We start from the raw sequence: 18,692 nt of genomic DNA, 5'->3' as shown, positions 1-18,692 counted from the left end.
AGAGGCTTGCCACTCCATTATTCATTATTAAAACATCACGCAGAAGCACAAAGTTTTCAGCCCTCAGAAGAGAGGGTAGCACACAGTGTGATGACATTTATTCACTATTATATCTGGAAGAGTGGGGACACAGTGCACTCAGCCCAGGCCTGCAAGGCCAGTCAGGTCCAGTTCATTGGCGCAAGAGCAGTAAGAACTATTTCAGGCCTGCTGGGAGCTGGGAATCAGAGCACTGCTCACTTCTTGGAAGGCCAACAACTCAACTCCTTCAGATCTCTGGGGCACCATTCTTGGAATCAAAAGGGCAACTGGTCAGACCAAACAGGCCCTGGTGGCTTGATAATATGCTTTGCATATAAGGACTTATAGTTTCCTCAGAGGTTGTACAGTGTGAATCGCACGGCATCTATGGAGTCCACTGCCTCCACTACAGAAGTTACTAAGAGGAGCAAATGAAAGACAAAGAGGCAGGAAGGCCCTCTATAAACCATGCACTAGACACATCAATGACTGAAATTATAAGGACAAAAAACCTAACTGAACAGAGATTTGCTCAAGGAAACCCTGACAATCAAGTACCAATTTGGCTGTTTGGAGCAATAACACATACCTTACCAAAACAAGCTTGTGATATTTTATTGAGTCAAAAAAAAATCTAACCAAAAACATCTGATACAGTACTATATCAGGGCACTTCTACTGTAAAGACAGCCTGCCTTCCATGTCCAAGCAGCAGAGTGGAGGCAGGTGACTGACCAGCTACAGAAATCATCCATCTACTCCCCATAATTAAAGCCCAGAGCATGCAGACATTGTAGTTCTTCCACACTCTTAAAATTATTTTTTAAAAGTGTAGTAGGCCTTTGTAACTGCATTTATTCTTCTGAAAAGAAAAAAAAATCAGAAACATGTATTTCACTCTCTTCTCTCAAAATCTGAACTTGAGCTCCCACCTAAATACTTGGCTTCACTGAAGCTGCTCCAGGAACTGCTACTACATGGGTCTAGGAAGGAGGGTGTCCTCAAGTGTCCTCGCCTACGCATCAGGTCTGCCAGGGCATCAAGCCTGTCCCTGACACAGGCTGTCTTTCCTGGTGTAGTGCCCAGATTGCCCTGTGAACCTCAGGGATCTCTGGGCTGCCTAAGAACTTCAGTGGTTCTTTCTAGACCTGCTATGAGTCCAACCCAAGGACCCAGAGCCTGTAGGACAAGCAGGGCAGTGTGGCTATGTGAGTGAAGATGGCCACAATATTCCTTTTCCCTAAAAAGCACTAGCAAAAGTACCCTTTAGGTTATATTGTAACCAATCTCACCTTTATACAGGTAAAGAGAAGATGAGAAATAAAAAGCTCTTTGAACTGGCTCAAGCACAATGTGAAGGTGGGTTTCTATATAATGTTCCTGCATTATAAAGAATTATATATATATATGTACAATTAAGAGAAAACACTGCTCATAAGAAAAATGTATATTATGAAGCCAGATGATTGAGCTAAAACCCCCACTTAACACTTTTAGAGTAGAACCCTTGGTATATTACTTTCCTAGATCCATGTCTTTGTTTTCTCATCTACAAAATTGGCATATTTGAAACCAGCGTGGGTAGGAAAGTTTGTGACACTCCTATCTCCACTAAACTACCCAAAAAGCTGGAAGTGGAACTGTGGCTCAAGTGGTAAAGCCTTAGGCTTGAGCAAAAAGAACCTCAGGGACAGTACCAGGGTCCTGAGTTCAAGCCCCAGGACCAGAGATAGATAGATAGATAGATAGATAGATAGATAGATAGATAGATAGATAGATGGATGGATGATAGATAGATAGATAGATAGATAGATAGATAGATAGATGGAAGATTAAATGAGAGGATGTATGTGTAGTAAATAAGTTAAAGATAGCCACCTTTACTATTTTTAGTCTCAGAAAAGTAAGTATAAAAATACTCTTTTTCTAGGCATTTTTCAAAATGTATCCAGGTTCCTATTAACTATTCATAATGTTACTTTGTCTGGTAAATGAAACACCATGCCATTTAAATCTTTTCGCTCCTAAAAAACACAGTATGAAGAAAAGGCATTACATGAGTTTGTTAGAATCTGTAGAAATTATTTCCTTCTGAGTTCTACAGGAAGAGCCTGGAGTATTCAGGGGTCAAACTTCTGCCCTTCCATCTGGTGGTTTTAAAAAAGAAAAAGGAAAAGAAGAAACAGCTGGCATATCCTGTCTAATATCCTGGATATGTTTCCCTGGTGGAATGTGCTCACCCACCTGGCCTGTCAGGGAAGTCAGTAAGAGCTAAAACTCAACAGGAGATTACAGGATCATGGGATTGCAACTGAAAAGAAAGGGGAAAAAAAGCTATCTAAGAACCACGATGGCTCAAAGTCCTTTGTTTCTTTGGAATTTTTCTGTCTGGTTCCAAGAACCAGACAATTTGGAGAAATTATTCTCAAACAGGTATTTTGCAATGCCAACCAAGAACTGACACACTGCAATACCGCGCAAGCGAAATCTATTTGTAAGCTTTTAAAATGGTACACATGACATCTAAGGTGTAGCCTTGAATAAGTAACGAAAATATTCTCTAGGATGTCTATGAAATTCTTAATTAATAATTTCCCCAAGGTGCAAAGAAAAGTACACTTCTGTACAAGTTCATGGCCCCCTAAACTGATCTGGTCGAGGTGGAGGTGTAGACAGCACTGCCACCTAGAGGCCTTCAGAGACATGGCTGACTCAGCCATGGGCACTGAGACTTCCAGGGGTTTTGCAAGCCAGGAGAGAAGTTCTAAGGAAGGGAACTTGAACGCAGGTTGCAAATGTGTGTGTCCAGGCCCAGCCCATGACTTGCTTACAAAGATAAGAATGAACTAGGGAAACACATGAGGTTCTATGTAGAAAACTTCTGAAATAAGGATACGAGAGACTCATATCAGGCTCCCTGAAACTCTGCAGTGAGAAAGACTGAAAGATCTAGCCTCAAGAAGAGACCTTCTTTTTCCTACTAACAGAGGACTAAAAGACAGAGTATGGAGGTCAGCAAAGGCTCCTAAAAGAACTCTTGGATGGCAGGGGATCCTGGAAATGGACTGAGAGACCAGCCGATGGAAGTGCATGATGGTATCAGAGCTCTGAGACTTTAAAATAGTTGTAGCTGTGATCCCCTCTGTACTCCAAGATAGGTCAGCAGCAGATACAAATTTGTTTTCGTGTACAAGTTGATTTTCATCAAGAAATGGGACATGGAAGGAGAGCCCAATAAACCAGCGGGATCCCATCTATGACCATGGTAAAAATCCTTGGGGTTCCTATTTATTAACTGGGGTCTTCATCTTCATTAGTCTCCAATGCTGGTTTATAAAAATCCAGAGGTATGAAACAGAGGTGCAAAAGTGCTCACTTACTACAAGGGCTCTGGACACAAAAGCTACTGCCACTGTACCTGTTTCCTTTCTCTTATTTTTGATAAAAGACAATCATCTCGGTACTATAAAACCAATCTGGTATTAAAGCCATAGCTTCCCAGAGCGACTGTAAGTTAGAAGCAGAAGTGGGCAATTACAATGACAACTTGCAAATAAAATTTCAGAGGGCATCTACTATGTGCATAAAATGAGATTCTCTTTCAGAGAGACAGGGAATGGGTCACACCATCTACCTGAAATGACAAACTGTACTCTGGGTGTATGCTCAGAAGGAATTGTAGGGATTTGAGTGGTGACTTTCTATTCTTGAGTGGGTGCAATAAAAGATGACTTTATATGTTGAAAGACAATTGATACAGGATGTCAATCAGGGTATGGGTGGGAGCAGAGAGTCAATCAGTAAGCAGCATGATATAATATCAATGTGAATGTACGTAAGAGAAAAAAAAACAGGAAAAAAATTGAAGCAGGTTTAGGGCAGTTCCTCATGTTAAGAAGGAACAATCAAAGGTCCAATTGTGGAGTCTTCTACCCTATAAAAAGGAGGTAATAGAGATTAAGACAAAGTGTCTCTTAGGCTTGAGGTCCATCTGAGATGATCAATGTATCTTCTCCTTTTACCATCTTTGTTATCACTTCTGATCTGCTTATGGTTTTGAACTGGGAATTACTTCCTTTTTCACATTCTGAGTAAAGAGTCATGCTTTTCTCCTGGAAATATTTTCCTGGAATCTTTGGAGGACAATGTTGGTCTTGGTAAGGCTCTAGCTTGTCACTTTCAACAATCTCCTTTCTAGTCACTGTTGTAACCGACAACCCTTATCATTATCTAAATGTTTTAAATGTTGAAAGACTTAGTCAAATGTTCACCCATTAACTCCACTGTGTGCTTTTTATCCAACCAAAAACCTATTAAGACAAATTTAATCAGTTATAGCATGTTCATTTACTCCTTCTCTCTAGAACTCTGCACAGGATTAACCTCAACTTGAATAAATTCATAAATTCTATTTTCTTAAAAAATATGATGGAAACCTTTAAAGTCTCTGCCCCACAGTTCCCTAGTGACTTAACAGCACCTATCTGATTACCAGAATATCCGATTATTCCAGATACAGCATGTCTTGGAACTAAGATTTGAACCTGCTTAGAAGACCTAAGTCTTTCTCATATAACTTTCATCCATTTTGGGGGCTTTTGCTTTTTCTAGCCAGGTGTGATATCAATTGTATCACATGCTTCTGGATTTTTGCTGGTTCAGGCTTTCTGCCTGAAATGGCTTCTACCAGAAGTCCTCATATCTCAGCCTCCTGAGAAGCTAGGATTACAGGTATGAACCACAATACCCAGCTTCTGAGTTATTTTAATGAAGATTATATTTTGATAGCAAACATGAATGACTAGATCCCTTATTGACAGTGGAACCTGAATCAATGGACAACCATTACATTCTATGTACTGCAGTTGTTTCCATGAAGAGTAGAGCAGGTGTCTCTGGGAGATGCTCCAGAGGAAGTTAAGCATTGTGAACAAGCTTTTGATGGGAACCAACATTAAGCAAGAGAATCCACTGGAGGGAAGCTAGTCTAAACAGTGAGCAATATACACCTCTAGACTTTTTTTTGTGTGTGTTTCAATTTATCTACCATGGATAAACTGAGAGAAAACCCTGGACCCTTTAACAGTGGCTGCCAAGAAAGCACTGAGTGTGCTTTCAGTACAGTCCTATAGTAAACTGGGCAAGAGCAGAGGGAAACAGCTCAAATAGTTCAGAGAAGCCAACTGCCCACAAAGAAGCAATAACAATAGCCCTACCTAGTTACCTCTCCCAGTGGCCCCCCCCATAAAATGAAAGGTTCCCTTTATCCATTATTCCCTCCCTCCCTCCCTCCCTCCCTCCCTCCCTCCCTCCCTCCCTCCCTCCCTCCCTCCCTCCCTCCCTCCCTCCCTCCCTCCCTCCCTCCCTCCCTCCCTCCCTCCCTCCCTCCCTCCCTCCCTCCCTCCCTCCCTCCCTCCCTCCCTCCCTCCCTCCCTCCCTCCCTCCCTCCCTCCCTCCCTCCCTCCCTCCCTCCCAGTGTAAGTTTGCAAAGCACAATGAAGAGGCTTCTCTAGACTTGACCCAGCTAGAATTTCAGCAGACCAATTCAAATAGGAATGTGCTTTCCTGAGAAACCATGGTTGCTAAGAACAAAAATTAATGCAAGGTCTCTGAATCAATTCCAGAAACAAACTGGCAGAGCTCAATGTTACCTCCTCGTTACCTCAAATAACCCACAAATGTCAAAGGTAATTGACAACTAAGCCAGAAACTAATTTTGGGAATGAAGATGAGTATGAATAGATTAAGAATAGTTGTGCTTTTACTATATTTGAAATTAGCATCATTCAATCAACAAGTCTGTTATTACATTTCAGAATGGTGTGCTGGAAACACCCACTTACATCCACAAACAAAGGATATAAGTCTTGGAAGTAGGAAGTGGAACACAAAGCAAAATGAGACTTGGTCCTGGCCCTCAAGGAACTTGAAATCTAAAACATCCCAAGTGTGTAATACGCACACTCTGCTAGCCATTTTGTTATCTTCTTGCATATTATGCAGTTGGGCTTGCATGAAATTTTGAGATGAACAAGTAAAATGTATGAATGACTAAACAATGTAGAAACCCATTGGAAAGAAAAGGAAGTCAGGTAACAAGGAAAAAACAAGAGTAAAAGCATAACCAGAATTGGTAAGAATAAATGCTACAAATATACTGGAATAAGGGAATAAGAAGATTTGAGAGGTGAGTACAAAATGTAGAGATCTAAAAATCCTCACAAAAACCAACCATAAATTTGTTAGGCTAATCAACATTTCTTTCAAATATTTATTAAGGAAAAGAAAAAAAAAGGTAGGAGACAAAGTACAAGTCATGAAGATTTCTAGAGAGGAAGTAAAGTAGCACTTGCTTATTACTTTTAGAGGTTTGGTTTGAAGGGAACACTGAAGCTGCAATCTCCATGAATTACCTGCTAGATCTAACATGAAAACACATCCTCATCTGTCTTCCCAGAACAAATGTCCTCCTTTCTGTCCTCTGGGATAGGAAATTCAGAATCTATAGAACACTTCTAACTCTCTTCCTCCCTCTCAGCTAGGGTATACAAACATTTAAGATAAAGAAAATAAGCATATAAACCCTAGTGGGGAAGAAAGTAAAACAATTAAGAATCCAGGGTCTTTGACTAGATTGCCAAACTACCATACCACCCTTTCTGGGTAGGATTCCCAAGAACCCTGAACACCACCGCCTTGACTTGCCACCTTCTAAACTGCAATGTGAAGAGTGTGGAAACTGACTGCACAACAAGCACGACGACGAGGCTTCTCTAGACTTAACCCAGCTCTTTCCTTGTCTGCACAGATGCACTTAAGAATTGCTACCTTTTGCCTACTATCTCATATATGATCAAATTTACATTTCTTCTAGGAAGTTCAAAGACATTGTTAGGTGAAAATTAACATTTTTGTCCCGTTATCTCACCTCTTTTACGTGGGTATGAAAGGACACTGACATGTCCAGTAGAATCTTTCGTTGTTCTACTCGCCGAACAAAATCTTGTATCCGGTCTTCAAGCTGATGGGCTGCCTGATAAATCTCTTCTGGGTCACATTCCCCAGTTTGAGCTAGCTGTTCCGCTGCTTCTAGCAATTTATCTGCATTGGTATATGTATTCTGTAAAAGAGAACACCCCGAGAAACAGAAGGTGAATGAATAAGTAGCACATCAGCCAGGCAAGGAGCCTTAACACACAGTAACACAAAGCCAATTAGTGATATTTCTGTCCATTTACTTAAGCTGGACAGAAGATATATATGATAGGGAGATAATTGCAGGAGTTCTATGCATCTGTATCAGCAGCTTTTTCTAATACTATCTTATACGCTTATTAATCATTGGACTTCATGACAAAATCCTTGCATATGAAGCAGCGACAGGGTGCAGCTAAGGGATTGTTCCATTACAAAAAATAAATAAAAGATTCCAGACACTTACAAAAGTGGAAACAGGAAACAAGCAATAACTACAAATGCCTGCTTCCCTATTCCATGGCAAAGTAGAGAATACTACTTCTGTGTCATTCAGTATATTATGCTGCTTTATTGTTGATTCACAAAATACAAGTTAAAGAAATATGATGGAGAAATATATGGTTTTGTTTCCCCCCTACATGGTTTTAGTTAGTTAATTCCATGCTTATCTTTTTTTTCTACTAAAGGCAAACATTTTTGAGAAGGAAATAATAATTATAATGGGTATAAAGTAGTCAGTTTTCAAGAGCTGAAAGCAAACTTAATAGCTGTGTAAAATACTCTGATGTTTACCCTATTTCAATTCTTGGTAAATATGAGACTACAAGTAGGTTCTTCACATTGGCAAATGTGCTAGTTTTGAGACTAGTACTAGAAACTATCTGCAAGGGGCATGAGTAATGAGGAGAGAGATGTGACAATGCTAGAGGACTTCTGGGCAGTAACAACTAAACTAAGGCTTTTCAGGAAGGTCAGGGAAACCACAAGTTGAATCCTTCATCCTATTCCTCCAGTATCTAACTCCAACAGTTGAGCAAGGTGTTTCATCCAAGAAGGTAAGAGGTTGCCCAAAGTGTGGGCAAGGTTTCCATATGGGGTGACAGATGCTACTCACCTCACAGTGGACAGAAAGCAGCAGAGATATAGGAGGAGGACTGGGCAAAATATAGCCCCTAAAGATATTGCCACACACCTCCTAGCACTTCCTCCAAAAGGAAGGCTCCACCATTCAAAGCCTTCAGCACCTCTCAAAACAGTGCTACTAGCTGGGGACCAAGTTTCAACATATGAGTCTATGAGGAATATTTTATATTCAAACCTTAACACTTGATGATTATGATTCTGGCTCATCTCCTTAGCAAGTCAACACCAGTCTATTATTATTAATTTTAGCCTTCTGTAAAGTTTTAAGGGTATAGATACAAGACAGCTAGTACTTAATCTCAATGCAAAAAGGTTGGCCTTCTGTCCATTTTCCAATAGAACCTTCATTTCCATCTCAGGTTAGTTCCCTATCTTCTGAGTCCTTAATGAATCACCTGTACTGGTTCATTGATGCTTTAATGCTTCACTGAAGACACTGTAGTGTTTTCCTAGTCTACCCCCTCCAAATTCTCTTACCATTATACCCCAATTCAGCCATTTGCTATTAGGAAAACACTATTATTTAGTATCACCTTTTTGTCTTACTCTGTTTTTCACTAATGTAACAAAATATCTGAGACAGATTGTATAAAAAGGATTATTTAGCTAATAGAACTGAAAAGCTCAAAATCAAGAGGCCCAATTTCTTTGGCCCCGAATTGGGGCTTAATAGAAGATGATATTACAGTAGTAGGAGCACATGTGAGAGAAAATCACATATTGAAATACGAAGTCAGAGAGAGGGGTTTTTCAACAACTAAAGTTACCATGCCACCAACTGATTTAAGGACCTCACACTAGGTCACGTGACCAAGCTTCCAACAAATAAACCCTTTGGAAGGTAACATCCAACCACTGCAAATTCATTGGGAAGGGAATGGTCTCCAAGTTGAAAGATCCAAGAAGATCAATCAACTCAGTCAATATATTAAGGAAAACGAAGCTAAAACCCTCCATTTAGCAAAGTTATAAATACTGAAAGGGAAAAACCTTGAGCCTGGCACTGGAAGTAGCTTGGAACCAGAACAAACGGGCAGGAACATGCATTTGTGTGTGCCATACACACACACATTTCCACTCTTCCTCTGTCCACTAGAAGTGCCCCAAAGTAGCAATAGGTCAACAGCACTAAGTATGTTTACTTAGCACTAGATTTTCTCTTCGAAACACTATTTACCTATAAAAGGAACCAGAGTTCCTTGGAGAAACAGCTGGTTTAAGGGTTGCAGTAGGATAAAGTACATGAGTCCACAGTGTTTTATAATACACAAAAGTAGGAAAAGTTTAAGGCCAATATGGACAAGTCAGAATACAGAAGCAGCATGAAGAGATTGCCAGTCAAATAAGAATAAACAGTAACAGTTCTTAGAGCAGAAACCACTTAACACAATGAAACTGCCAATCCACACTGATATTAATGAAGTAACACTGGATATGGAATGGGACATAGACTTCCAAACTATATCAGCACGGAGTACTTAGTAATTACAAAGCAGGAAAGAATAACTTTATAGAAAAGAAGCCTGGCAAATACTATCTTAACCCAAGATATACCTAAGAAGTCAAGCTGAAATGGTACACACCTGACAAGATGCCTTGGGAAGCACTGTTTCTGTGACATTTCCGCCAAGATGCCCATCGCTTAGGAGAAACTCCATATAAGAACCATTCCCAAAATAGGGCCCCAAATCTTGCCATGGGTCAGCCCTCCAAAGTCAAGGAAGAATCCAGAAACTACTCTGAACTTAAGGTCCAAAGAGACATAAAATGAATAGGTGATTTTTGAAGTGGATATTCTGCTACAAAGAACCTATGGGCTCCAATGGCCCAAAGCTGGCATGTCACTTTCTTGTGCTGGTTCTGGGACTTGAACTCGGTGCCTGATCATCCTCTTACTCAGCTTATTTGTTAACAACTGATGCTATACCACTTGAGCCATGCCCTCAGTCTTCATTTTGCTTCATTTTTTGGAGTTAAAGGTTTTGTGGACTTTTTTAAAAAAAAACCTGGGTTAGGAATTGAATTATGATGCTCAAATCTCAGTCTCCTGAATAATACACAGGATTACAGGTGTGAACCATCAGTGTCTGGCATCACTTTCATGGTTTTGATAGCAGCCAATTTCCTGATTTTAAAGACAGCTGAGTAAAATATTCTTTCATAGTAGGAAGTACACACTAAAGTAAATGGTCTGGGGGTGGACTGTGGGATGTTATTTATGTATGCTTCCAACCTATTCAAGTGTAAAACAACTGTTAAAAGAAGTTACAGGCAGGGGGATAGGTGAGGGTACCGTCAACAATGTCGTTATGATTCACATTTACAGAGCAACAGAAACCTCAGGTGCCACGGCTGGGAGGGGGGGCACAGTGCAAACAGCCACCAGGGGAGTGTAGTTACTACGGATCCTTTGAAACTTGGTCTGTTTATTATCATCTCAATCATATCCTACAACAGCATGCTACATTACTGTGTCTTCCAACCACAGGTTGTACTACAGAAGAGGCCTGTTGAACCTCAATTTTGGTACAAGACTGGTAGACAGGGGACTTAGAATCCAAAAGCAATGTTTGACAAAGCCTGTGTTATCATTAACCCCAATGTATTGTTTAGCACTTTAAAGGCAAGTCAAGCCTTTTTGTACGTATTGTGAGACAAACTTCACCACTATCTTTTTCTCCCTGTCAACCCCGAAAAACCATCTTTTCCAAAATCCTCATGAGAATGTCGATAACATTTAGGATTGTGGTGAGTGTTCTTAATACAGGGTCTTTTAGAGCATCTTAGCAATTAGTTAGAATATGAGTTATCTACAAATCCCTTAAAAATACCTAAGTATTTACTATACATATTCTTTGTAATCAGATATTTTAGGAAAGCACAGTGGGTTCTCAATCTTAATATGAAGCCTAAAAGCATAGTTAAAGGGTTTTGTATACACTTAGTAGGACACACTGAGAAGCCAAGTTATAATTCATGCAGGAAAGAAAACGGTCCATTTCAAAGGAGCTTTGTTACAGCAAAAGCTCTGTTGGGCCAAAGTTCTTTCACGCTGCTCCATGGTGAAGCCATAGCTACTCTGATACTAAGCAACTCTGGGCTCCAGACCCAGCCAGTGTGGCAACAATAAAGGATGATGACTGTGGCACAAGCAGTCCTGAATGTATGGCGGAATCAGAACCTGAAGATCAACAACTTTACCAAACTTCTACAGCCTGACTGACAAGACTCAGCCTGTCACGGACCGCTCCAGCCCCGGACGGCTCCTGCCCCGAGCAGGTTTCCCCTCAAGCCTTATCTGTGGCAGTAAGTTCACTTTACAGAATTATGGAGGTGTTAAACTAGGCAACATGAAAGTAGACCCTCTCATGGTATGGCCTCCTTTGTCAGTAGACTAGGGGTTAGAATAACAGCAGTAATAATGAGGATTACCAACAATAAAAATTAATTTTTAAAACTCTGAGAACCGAGAGACAGCTCAGAAAAACTGACACTAAATGCAAGGTAGAATATATGCTGTAAGGGACCTTAAAATATCAAGACACTAAGAGAAAAATTAAGGAAACCTGAATAAAGTATAGATACTAGTTAATAATAATTTATTGGTTTACTAATTAAAGGTATTAATGGAGAAGCTAGATGCAGAGTATGGGAACCCTCAAAATCTAAAAGTGTCCTGAAATACAAAGCTTACTAATGTGTGTGTGTGTGTGGTAAGAGTAAGCTATGTGAGAGATTTACAAGCCAGTTTTCACCTACAGTACAATTTCTGAAATTCCTGATGGCTTTCCAGGAATTATCTCATCCAAATTTTCTTTCACCCTCTGGAGTTTGAACTCCAAATACCTGGTATAACCTCTGGCCATACCAATAGTCCTCCTAGTGACAAAACCGTATCCATCACCTGTTTAGGTCTGCACGCACTCTACCTACCTACCAGATTCTCTTTCAGAGATTGTACTCCATCATTATTCTAGGATGATGGAGACCCTAACTGCCTCACAATGTGACTTCAGAGCCAGGTCTGCATCTCAGCAGGCATATGGGGCGTGGTACCTAACAGAGATAACAGTGATTTGTGCAGAATGTAAAACGTACTTTACTGAAGACCTGGGTCCTGTTTTGTTTCTTTTGTTAGTCACGGGGCTTGAACTCTGGGCCTGGGTGCTATCCCTGAGTTCTTCAGCTCAAGGCTAGCACTCCACCACTAGAGTCACAGCGCCATTGTTTTCTTCTTGATCAGCATTACAGCTTTGAAGTCATTTATCTTTTGTGTTTGATAAGTAAATTTTCAGTTGACAATGGTTTCCATTAGTAAAGCATTACCTAATTTCTGAGGGCTTTCCTTCATTTTAGTCAGTAGAAAATCGCACTGAGAAAACAGCATGCTAAAGGAACAAGTATATTTTTGAGTAATCTAGTGAAGTAAGGAGGTCAGGTCTGGCCCGTGCCAACTTGGCCACATGGTGAATTGTAGGTTCTGGCACATTGTCTTCATGGGTGTGCCTGAATTCCTAGAGTTAGGGAAGTCCCACTCCCAGGTAATGGATGTGCCTGAATCCTTAGAGGCAGGGGTGGGCACTTGGTCTATAGGTCACTGAACCTGTCGGTCCAATGCTTGGGACTCTTGAGTTTCCTGTGACCCCGCCCCCTGACCTGACCCTATTTAGGCACAGAGCAGCTTAGGCACCATTATGCCATACCACATATTTCGGTGTTCCTGTCCTGTGTCCTGTCTCCTGGCTCATCTCCAGTTCCTACTGGAGCTGAATTGGTTTATTGGTATTGTTTTTGTTCTTTCTTTTCTATCTGGCCTGTTTCCTAACAGTGCTAAGTATATTTGCAGGCTGCAGGCCTTTGTAACAATTGGCTGCCTGCATACTGCTAGCATTCTAATAAAGACTCCAAGATTCAATTCTTCAAAATGTGGCTTCTCTGGGAATTTACCTTGCAATCCTGGGATACCATACTGCACTGGTACACCCCAGTGGTCAGCTTATGCTTAAAGAACATGAGACTGCACAAAGGGTTAAAGGCCTCCCTCAGCACAGTACCAAGTGCTGGCAGGCTATATCATCACTGGCACCTTGACAACCTGGCCAGCCAGGCCTTCCTAGATCTTTTAGAAATAGAAAAACAGTGACTTCCACGTGCTTAGTATTAGCCATCCCAAACCGAAGTGTTGGCTTTTGAATAGTTACTCTGTGGCTCATACTAGCCTTATGACATGAGACCATTTAACCCCCACTTGTTCCATAAGGAAATGGAGATGGAGAGAGGTGAAGTAACTTGCTCACGTCAGTCAGGATAGCTGGGACTCTTCTAAAAAGCAAGGCCTTCCCAGAGACGTATGGTGAGGGGTATGTCATCTAGGGGAAGAGATGGACTTTTCCTTCTGTTCACTACTGTCCTATCCCAAGGCACCTGTGTGGGTATAGGCTCTCAGCCCTAGCTAGACTGAATGAGGGTTTGGAAAGACAAAATAAGATTTGTGGCAGGGTAGGGATCGAGGCCAGGTTTTATTTAAGCTCTCTGCCTGCAGATCAATCAGTAGCAGCCTAGCACCAAGCATAACAGCAAACTGCTCACAGGTTCACATTCTGTCTACCAGCCTGTCCTCCAGTGGTGCTTGTTTATATCCCCATTAGACAAAAGTGGCAACTTGCCAACTATGGTTAAATAAGGCCACACAGAGGCACCTAATCTCAAGGTTACAAGAAGGGTTGCCAAGAACAGAACATGCACACATGATCAAAGTTACATGAACAGGCTGAACCACCTGCCTCAGGGTACTTGGGAAGTATAGGCCCAGAGCTCTCGGCAAGGATCGTGAGAAAGCCGGAGTTACTACTTTAACCCTTAAAAGTCAGTCTTTGAGCCATTCTGTTCCTTCTTTTCTTGAAGATTAAAGGAGATAATGTAAGGGGCAGACTGCCACTCAAACCAGTTCCGCTTTTTCTAGAGAAGCAGATTTAAGTTGCATAATTAGTAGGACTCAGGCAAACAGAAGTAGGTGTAATGTAGATTTTTCCATTTCCTATAATCCTTAGCTGCTAGAGGCTGATTCTCATTAAAGGAGGCTAGACCTGTATTCAGAACGTGAAAAGATGGTTTTCTTGATTTTAGAACAGACAGGAAAGGTAGAAAACAAGTATTACCAATCTCAAATATTCCTATTCTATTTATTTGTTTAAAGTTAGCAAAGAAAAGTCCATGTATAGACGTATCCAAGGCATTCTATTACTATCAAACTAATGGGAAGGAGGGGGTGTGTCAGGAAAGGTCTAGAAAATTTACTGGCCATTTAAAAGGTTCCTAAATTCCCAAAGATAACCACCCATCCAGGAAGGGAAAAGACAATGTTACAGAGACAAACTCAACACTGTCACCTAACAAATACATGTCATGGAAGTGAAAAGTTGTTTGACCTCACTGTGATAAAACTAAAATCACTAATGACAGGCTAGCAGTTGACCAGAGTTTTTATTCAGTGTGGGTAGATTCAACAAGGTAAAGTGAGTCAGGGGGTACATTCACCTACAACATCAATCTGGGGCTAGGTTCCAATATTAAAGTACTATATTGGTATTCATTCAAAGCCTGGATAATTTGAATGGTCTCAATATTCTAGAGCAAGGACTTGCACTGACCAGCTGTTACTGTCAGGGATTTTAAAAAAAACAACAGTAGTCTTACGGCAACTGGAGGAAAGGAGGCATTGGTATCACTTTAGAATAAGAGAAAACTACCTGAAAAGATAATACCTTTTAAGTATATGCCAACTAAAGGATATTCTGAACAGAAAATAATTTTCCCTGAATTCTCCACTATTAACTGATTTTACAAGATTAACAAACACACCTAAAATAAGCACTGAATTTATTACAAAATGAAAGCCTACTGCATATGTGGAGAAATTTAGAGTATGTTAAGAATATGGAAGCATATCTATGCCCACATGTTGTGGGTACAGTATCGTCCTAAAGACGAAGGAGTTCAGGAGGCACATCTGTATCTTCTAAAAATCTGGAATGAACTTAAGGTCATTTGTTTTCTAAATGGCAGCTGCTGATCCAGTAAGACAAGGTAATTCTATGGCATACATAAAAAGCTGTCAAGAGAATTGGGGAATGACTTCAAGGAGAATGAATTTATGACAAGTTGTCTTTGGAAGGCAATTTGAATCCCAGGGGATAAGTAGAAGGCAGTCAAGTAAGTTAAACACTTAAAGAGTAGTCCTATGGGAAGATGCAATGACAAAGGGTCACTAATAGCAGGGCATTTCGGTGCTCTCAAAGTTAACGTGATCACTGAACTGAAATTCTCTGCCTGTTGCAACAGAGCTGTTAAATCTAAAAAAGAACACTGCCTGAGACTATTTAAAAGGTTAAAAAAAAAAATCGCTGCTAAGGAGCAACTTCTTTCCAATAGTCATTTGCAAAAAGCTTCAGTTGGAAAGCACTTTTCTTTTTTACACTAGTAAATGAAAATGCAGAGTTGTACATACCACACACTATAACACCATTAGCATGGACTCACTTAACAAGACAGATGTACTCACAATCACTGCACAAAATAAAGCATCTTCATATTAATCACAGGGAAGTTCTTGCCTCTGAAAAAGTGCATGCAAAAGTGATCCAAGTGGTTTCTAGGCAGAAAGTGTCACCAGTGTCTGAAACAAACGCTGAAAAGTAGCACTCCTGTAAATCTGATGTCTGCACAAGTTATACTGGGCCATATGACTTGCTTGCAGCAAGTAAACATGAGGTTCTTTCTGGGTTCCTCCTTCCCAGAAGACTAGAATTGTTCTACATAATCAAGTCTATATTTAGTGCATTTTCAGTGAATTCAACCATAGGCTTTCACTACTTCCTCCTTAAATTTCTTATGTTACTTCATCATGTCACCATTTACTCAAAGAAGTTTACTATGTGAAAAAAGCTTAAATAAATTGCTAACTTAAGATCTGTAAGCTAAAACTAATTTAGAATTAATTTTACAAAGAACCTTCAAACCACAACCCCCAGGAATAATCTAACCAACCTTTTTCTTGGAGGGGAGGTGCGGGGTGGAGGGAAGAGGTCAACTAGGGAATAAACTCGGGGGCTGGCAGACTTGGTGCGGCAACACTTGAAGGCAATCCCTGTTTTTAGGTTGGCTTTTTTTTGGTGGGGGACTAATAATGAGGTTTGAACTCAGTTGCTTTGCACTTGCTAAACAGGCTGTAGGCATGCTTTTTGAGCTGTTATTTTTTATACAGTCTTGTTTTTGGCCTGGGTGAACTCCTGGAAAATGACATGCCTATTTTAGGCTTCCCATTGTGGCTAGAATAATAAATGCTTGAAGCCATACCTAGCTCATAGTTGAGAAGGGGTCTTGTGAACTTTTCTGCACAGGTTGACCTCAAACTGTGCTCCTCCCAATTTCATCTTTCCAAGTAGCTCACAATACAGGTATCAGCATTTCCAACTTGCAGTTAGGGTCAGGTATGCTTGGAATCCCAGGAGCAAGAAGTGCTGAGCAAGGACTGAAACTCTTCCCAGGAGCAGCCGCATTCTACTTAGTTTTCTTAAGAGTTACTATTTTCTGATGATCTTTCTTTAATTCACTTTATACTTTCAAACTTTCTGGGTATTTTTTATGTTTTAGATGTGCCCACTGAATACTTAATAGAAATTAACTATTCTGTATGGTGTTTTTAATCTGAAAAATCTTTAGTCTTAAAAACAAGCATAATCTACCATTTACTGAAACTACTGATATTTTTGGACAGATTACTATATCTTATTTATATTACCATCATTATTAGAAGATAATTCAGTTGGGTATAGAATCCAAGCTTCAGGCTCTACTCTGCTGTCCTCCAGAATCTATGGTTACTAAAGAAAAGTCATTGTGTTTCAATAGATATTCTCATAGATGTCATTTTTCTCTTCTTTAAGAATTCTGATACTCCTTACTTTCACGATGCTGTCTGAATTTAGATTTTCCTACTTAGACAACCTCTCTTTTCAAGACAACTTTCCCCTACTTTCTTATAATTCCCACATACCGATGTATATGAGAAGGGAGGGGGAGAAGGAAGGAGGAGGGGAGAGGAAGAGATTGTTCACACATGAGACACCAGCTCTTATTTCCTAAGAACACACACAGTTACAAATAAGACAAAGTCAATGTTGGTTCCATCACAGGACTATTATTCTCTGACTATGAATCAAAATGTGACAAACTAGTCAATAAATAGTAGAATAACAAGTATGACACAAGCATTCAATACTGCGGATCTAAATCATGCCTAGACAATGACAGCCTTATTCTAAAATCAGTGTTTAAAACTTTTGAGTTATTTCAAATGCATCTAGCAAAGGTGGTTAAGAGTGTAGCTCAAAGCCAACTGCATAGATATTTAGGAGAGAAAACAGGGAAAGGACTTGATTTACCTGTGCTACTTCTTCAAAATCTTCATGGCGTTTCTGCAAAGCTCTGGCCCGATGAAGAGATTTTCCCACGCCTGTGTGTTTGCTCAAAAAAGCTTCTCCATGATTTTCGATCCAGTCCAGCACCTACAATGAAATGCAGCCACGTGTCATAAAAACAATGCTCGCCTTATCCAGTGAAGTCTGTTGTCAACCCATTAAGAGATTAGCAAATCAGAACAAAGTACTTAGATACTAATTTAACACATTTGATAATTACACCTTAAATCAGCCTACCAGGACTTTACTCAGGTCTTATATTAAAGTAAATCTTTCTATGTATAAATATTACATGCAGTAATGATTCAATTAAATCTCACTACATTTGATATACAACTGAGCCATTCAACTGAATGAGTTTTGTGCATTGGAATAGTTATCAAAGCATTCGGAGCCAGTTAACTAGGTAATTTTTGAAGACTTAAAGCTTCACAATGCAAGTAACTAAAGTTTAACTATAGAATTAAGTTTTTTCCCTATGTGTACTTTATAAGATCAAAAAATATAAGTAAATCCTCAGAAAACAAGACATACTATGAAGTAGGAAGGTAACAAAAATAAGTACTCTATGAACTCAATTATTTAAAGGTTTTTATTAGTTGAAATGTACTAAAGAAAAAAGCAATGCAGTGCAACTTGATGCTCTACATAGCTGACGCAGTAAATAGTTCATTGGTTTTCGTACTGAGAAATCATAGGACCCTGACAGTATCTAACAAATATTTGTACTACATCAAATTCAGTCTTTGACCAAAAAGCAAAAAACAAGTACATGAGTCTCTAACAAAAAACATTTATCTGAAAATTTTTTAATATTTTAAATATTTGTTAATGTGCTATTAAAGTGCTAAAGGCTCAGTGATTATATTTCTGGGTACTTATGAAGCTAAGAATGAGAGTACTGTTTCCAGCCCAGCTTGGAGAGAAAAGCCCATGAGGAGCTATCTCAACAGAAGGAAATCAATGCCATGGTATGTACCATGGAAGAGAAAGCCTAATATAGAGGGATTAGGTCCAGGTATATGAGGGGCATTATTTAAAACCCTTCTCAAAAATAACCAATGGGGGGGG

At 39.9% G+C, this 18,692-nt stretch overlaps 1 protein-coding gene across 3 annotated transcripts in view; it reads right to left on the bottom strand.

Moving 5' to 3' along the window:
- Trio (trio Rho guanine nucleotide exchange factor) overlaps positions 1–18,692 on the bottom strand; it is a 272,642-nt gene that overhangs the window by 126,384 nt on the left and 127,566 nt on the right. For all 3 annotated transcript variants that reach the window (XM_048368060.1, XM_048368061.1, XM_048368063.1), the window contains 2 exons: positions 17,586–17,708; positions 6,950–7,141 (listed from right to left, as the gene is read on the bottom strand). In XM_048368060.1, coding sequence (XP_048224017.1) covers positions 6,950–7,141; positions 17,586–17,708 — 315 coding nt within the window. The remainder of the gene's footprint in view (positions 1–6,949; positions 7,142–17,585; positions 17,709–18,692) is intronic.

This window comes from Perognathus longimembris, chromosome 19 (genome assembly GCF_023159225.1).
Source record: "Perognathus longimembris pacificus isolate PPM17 chromosome 19, ASM2315922v1, whole genome shotgun sequence".
Classification (NCBI taxonomy): domain Eukaryota; kingdom Metazoa; phylum Chordata; class Mammalia; order Rodentia; family Heteromyidae; genus Perognathus; species Perognathus longimembris.
Note: the sequence above shows the minus strand (reverse complement) of the source record. Positions and strands in the feature narration are given on the sequence as shown.